The sequence below is a fragment of the Capsella rubella genome, unplaced genomic scaffold (assembly GCF_000375325.1).
Source record: "Capsella rubella cultivar Monte Gargano unplaced genomic scaffold, Caprub1_0 scaffold_72, whole genome shotgun sequence".
NCBI classification, from domain to species: Eukaryota; Viridiplantae; Streptophyta; class Magnoliopsida; order Brassicales; family Brassicaceae; genus Capsella; species Capsella rubella.
The window spans coordinates 4,872-9,590 of record NW_006238856.1 but is presented as its reverse complement, the minus strand read 5'-3'; the positions used below and the strand labels follow the sequence as shown (position 1 = coordinate 9,590).

Sequence of the window (4,719 nt, the reverse complement as noted above, 5' to 3'; positions counted from 1 at the left end):
TCGTGCGTTTCTTGCATTGCCAAATCTGCCTCAATACCCGCTACGCATCTTAGGAGGATTCCTGCCGAGCTCCATCGGTATAACTTCTCTGTGACGATTGCGTACTGTGTGGCCCGTGCCTTGAGACGCCGAGCATGCCATTTATCTGCTGGTGCCGTACCGTTGGTGATATATTCGACTATTTCGACGCGCCAATCAGAGGGCGGCGTTATTGCGGCGGCTGTGGGAATTTCTGCGGGAGCTGAGGTGGTGATGGTCGCGACTTGTGCCTTTTTGCTGATACTGCTCGTCTGAATACTCTCGACAGGTATAACTCGTCGGAGGTCGGGGTCAGAAGTGGAAGCGAGTACGGCGAGGGCATCTGCAGGTGCGTTTGCGCTTCTCGGGATTTTGTCGATGGCGAAGAAGTCGAAGTTGGAGGCGAGCTCACGTACGATCTTGAGGTATGCGTCCATTCTTTCGTTCTTAGCCTCGTAGTCGCCGTTATACTGGTTGGCGACGAGCTGTGAATCGCAGTAGGCTTGGAGTTGTTTGATTCCTAACTCGACGGCCAAACGCATGCCGGCTAGCAGGGCCTCGTACTCAGACTCATTGTTTGATGCTGCGAAATTTAGTCGGAAAGATTGCTCGATTATCTCCCCCGCCGGGGATGTAAGTCTGATGCCGATCCCGGAGCCATGCTGCGAGCAGGCACCGTCGGCGTGCAGGGTCCACTTTTCGTCAGGCTTAGCTGCCGTGGTAAGACCGGGCGGAAACTCGACGAGGAAGTCGGCTAGGACTTGCGACTTCATGCTTGTCCGTCCGACATACTCCATGTCGTACTCGCTCAATTACTGCCCACTTGGCCATCCGGCCTGATTGTCCCGGGCTGTGTAAAATTTGGCGGAGAGGTTGGTTTGTGAGCACGGTGACGGAATGTGATTGGAAGTAGGGCCGAAGCTTCCGTGCCGAGATGACTACTGCGAACGCGATTTTTTCCAGCATTGGGTAGCGCAACTCGGCGCCGTCGAGCGTCTTGCTAACGTAGAAAATAGGACGCTGTTCACCACGGTCGTCCCGAACGAGCACACCGCTTACCGCCGAGCTGGACACCGCAATATACAGGTATAGCTTCTCGCCTTTCTCGGGTTTGGACAGGATGGGGGGAGTCGTTAAGTAAATTTTTAGCTCGGCGAAGGCTTGCTCACATTCGGCTGTCCAACAGAAATCCCTACTCGCAGAGCGAAGCAGTTGGTAGAACGGTAGGCTCTTATCAGTCGACCGCGAAATGAATCTGTTTAGTGCGGCTATGCGGCCGGTCAGCCGCTGCACCTCGCGCTTGTTGCGGGGCGATGGCATGTCGAGCAACGCCTTAATTTGTTTGGGATTAGCCTCGATCCCACACTTTGTCACGATATACCCCAAGAACTCCCCACTTGTCACGCCGAATGAGCATTTGTCAGGGTTCAACTTCATGTTGTATTGGTTCAGGGTATGAAAACACTTTTTTAGGTGCGGGACGTGGTCTTCTGCTGTCTCCGACTTGACGAGCATATCGTCGATATATACCTCCATAGTTCTCCCTAACTGTTCGGCGAACATCTTGTTGACGAGGCGTTGGTATGTGGCTCCCGCGTTTTTGAGCCCGAATGGCATCACCTTGTAGCAGTACGTCCCTTGGTCGGTGATGAAGGCTGTTTTTTCACGGTCGTCTTTATGCATCAGTACTTGATTGTACCCGGAAAAGGCATCCATAAAAGATAACAAAGCATTGCCAGCCGTTGCTTCGACCAAACGCTCAATGCTCGGCAGCGGGTAGCTGTCCTTGGGGCAAGCTTTGTTTAAGTCCGTAAAATCGATGCACACGCGGGCCTTCCCATTCTTTTTCTTGACAACGACAGGGTTTGCCAGCCACTCTGGATACTTGACCTCAATAATTGATCCTGCGGCCAACAGCTTCTTGACCTCGTCGTTGACGGCCTTAGAACGTTCGGGGCCGAGCTTTCGTCGCTTCTGCTTGACCGGCTTATACGTTGGATCCACGTTGAGCTCGTGGCTTGTAATTTCTGGGCTGATCCCTACCATGTCGTCAAACGACCAGGCGAAGGTGGCGTTGTTTTCTTTGAGGAAGCCGACCAGCTGAGTCCTGATATGCGGGTCCAGATCGGCGCCGATACCTACGCACCTGGTTGGGTCGCTGTCGTCGATATTGACTTTGTCTATCAGCTCGTGGCGCGGGATCTCTTCTGCGCTGACCGGCGGGGCCGGTCGTGCCGCTTCCTTTAGCTGTTATAAATCGATTGCCTTGCGGAGTTTGCATTCAATAACGAAACAGTTTCTGGCATCGACCTGGTTTCCTCTGATGACACAGATCCCCTTTGGCGTCGGCATCTTAACGCAGTGGTGGTAAGTGGACGGGACAGCTTGCATGTCGTGTAACCACGGTGTACCCAAGATGACATTGTAAACGGCGGGCTTCTCGACGACCATGAACTTGTGCAGGGATACATGTCCGTCGACATAAATCGGCAGCTTGATAGTACCGGCCGACATTAAGTAGTTGCCGTCGAAGCCGGTCAGCGGGCGTACTGATGGTTTAATCTCAGAATCTGTGACTCCCATTTTGTCGAGCACTTCGCGAAAAATGACGTTTACTGAACTGCCAGTGTCAATCAGAATTCGGGTGACTTCGCTGTCGCCTATCTGAAGCTCGATGACGAGAGGGTCGTTGTGCGGGAAGCTGACGCCGAGCGCGTCTTCGGAAGTAAACATGATGGGCGGGATGTATGGGGCCGGTTTGGTTGGCCATACCGCAGCCGCGCCGGCCTTGACGTAATCTTTGATTGACCGCACGGAATCGCGGCAGGCGGTGAGGCCGCCCATGATTACGTTCACTAGGCCCGTTTCCGCCTGAGGGTCCGGGTAGTCGTCACGCTCGTAATCCTTGCTATGTATCATATAGATCCTCCGTCTGGCTGGAGGCGGTGGCAGCTGCTCGTCTTCCTGGTTAGCTATCCGAGCGGCGTCCTGACCATTCTGTCCAGGACGCGCATTATTGCCGTTAACCGGGGCTGGGCGGTCGTCTCCTTGTGGTCCGAGGCGACTCTGGATGTTTCCTCGACCGCGCCCGCGACCGCGCTGACCGGCACCGCGACCGCGCTGGCCGCCGCTCTTGTATTGTCGGAGAGTCACTTCGACATCGCCCTTGAGATACTTGTTTAGCAGCAGGCTTTGAAGGTGACGACAGGACGCTGTTGAGTGCCCCGTCACCTCATGCAACTCGCAATATAGGCTGTGATCCTGTTCGACTTGCGGGGGAAGGGGAGGAGGTGGCTGCGGGAGCGGGGAACTCGGTCCCGATTCTGGATCTGCTTCGGCCAACATGTACGAAGAGGGAGGCCTTTTCCGAGCGTCTGCGACATAGCTTTTGTCGTAGTGCTGACGGGGCTCGACATATTCATCCTTGTTCTTCGGGATCTGTTGTTTGGGCGGCATATATTTTTGGGAGAGCACGTTCTGCTCTTCCTCCATTTCTACATAGCGGGTCGCCCGGTGCAGGGCGTCTTCCAGCGTGACGTATTGGTTCAGAGTGAGGTCTTCCCGGAATCGGCACTTAAACAAGAGCGCGCTCCTCAGGGCCGACAGCCAGACTTTGTTGGGCGCATTCACCTGGAAGGCAACTTTTTTGAACCTTTCGATGAATCCCCTGAGAGGTTCGTCGATTCTCTGAACGGTCGACCATAGGTCGGCCGTCGCCCCCGGAATGGCCAAGATCGAGTACTGCTTCATGAAAGCGAGTGAGAGTTGTTTGAAATTGTCGATCGAATTGGCCGGCAGATTCGAGAACCATCCCAGCGCGTCTCCGCTCAACAGCTCCGTGAATAGTTGGCATTTGCCAGCGTCCGATTGGGCCGGCGTGAGGTTGCATCGATGGATGGCGATTTCAAACGAGGTGAGGTGATGCGTCGGGTCCGAGTCACCTTTAAAGTGGGCGTAGTTAATCTTGGTGTCCTTTGGGATCACCACATTGCGGACGCGCGCTGTGAAGGGCGTGTTTTGTGACTGCTCCAGCATGCGATCTACGTCGGGCGCCGAACTTGTTGCCCGGTGCATGCGAGTCGACACCTCCTTGATTTTGCCGCGCAGCTCGGCAAGCTCGTCACTGCCTTGAGTTGGATTTGCGGGCGTGGCCTCCTCGGCGACCGCCGCGTCTGGTGATCCTGCTTGGCTCTGCATGGCGGCACATACTTCGGACAGAGCTGCGAATCGCTCGCTCGTTTTCCGCTCTTGTTCATCCATTTTAGCGAGGATGCTGCGCATCAGGGCGCCGATACCGGGATTGCTCGTCCCCTCTCCATCCTCGGTTGTTGGAGCGCTCGGCGGGTTGCCTTGTCCTGGCTGGAAACGATCGGGTGTGTCGGCTACGAATTCTCCACTTCCGGCTTCCATTCTTGTGTCTTGCAGATGTGCGATATCAAAGACGAATTGCCTCTAGCTCGGCTCCACGGTGGGCGCCAAATGTTGTATAGTGCTCGGCACAAAGGGGGAAGTCAATGATATTAAGTCAAGGTCGAGCCAAAAGGTTCGTCTTTACAAATCGGAGATCGGCAATTACAAGGAAGAAAGGTTATTAATCTGTTCGACAATATGAGTTATTAAAGCCGAGCTCTGCGGAGTACTTCTGTCCTCTCGAGTGTACGTGATGTCTTGTCACATCAATTCTCTTTCCTTTTATAGGAG

At 54.5% G+C, this 4,719-nt stretch overlaps 1 protein-coding gene across 1 annotated transcript; it reads right to left on the bottom strand.

Annotated features, from left to right (window-relative positions):
- Positions 1-2,268: 2,268 nt before the first annotated feature.
- Positions 2,269-4,428, bottom strand: LOC111831878. The gene has a single exon (XM_023787369.1). It carries the CDS (start codon positions 4,426-4,428, stop codon positions 2,269-2,271), a length of 2,160 nt encoding a protein of 719 aa, XP_023643137.1.
- Between the last annotated feature and the right edge of the window lie 291 nt (positions 4,429-4,719).

Bases quoted from the DNA above. Each gene is read 5' to 3' on its own strand.
- LOC111831878 (XM_023787369.1), bottom strand. From the start codon at position 4,428: ATGGAAGCCGGAAGTGGAGAATTCGTAGCCGACACACCCGATCGTTTC.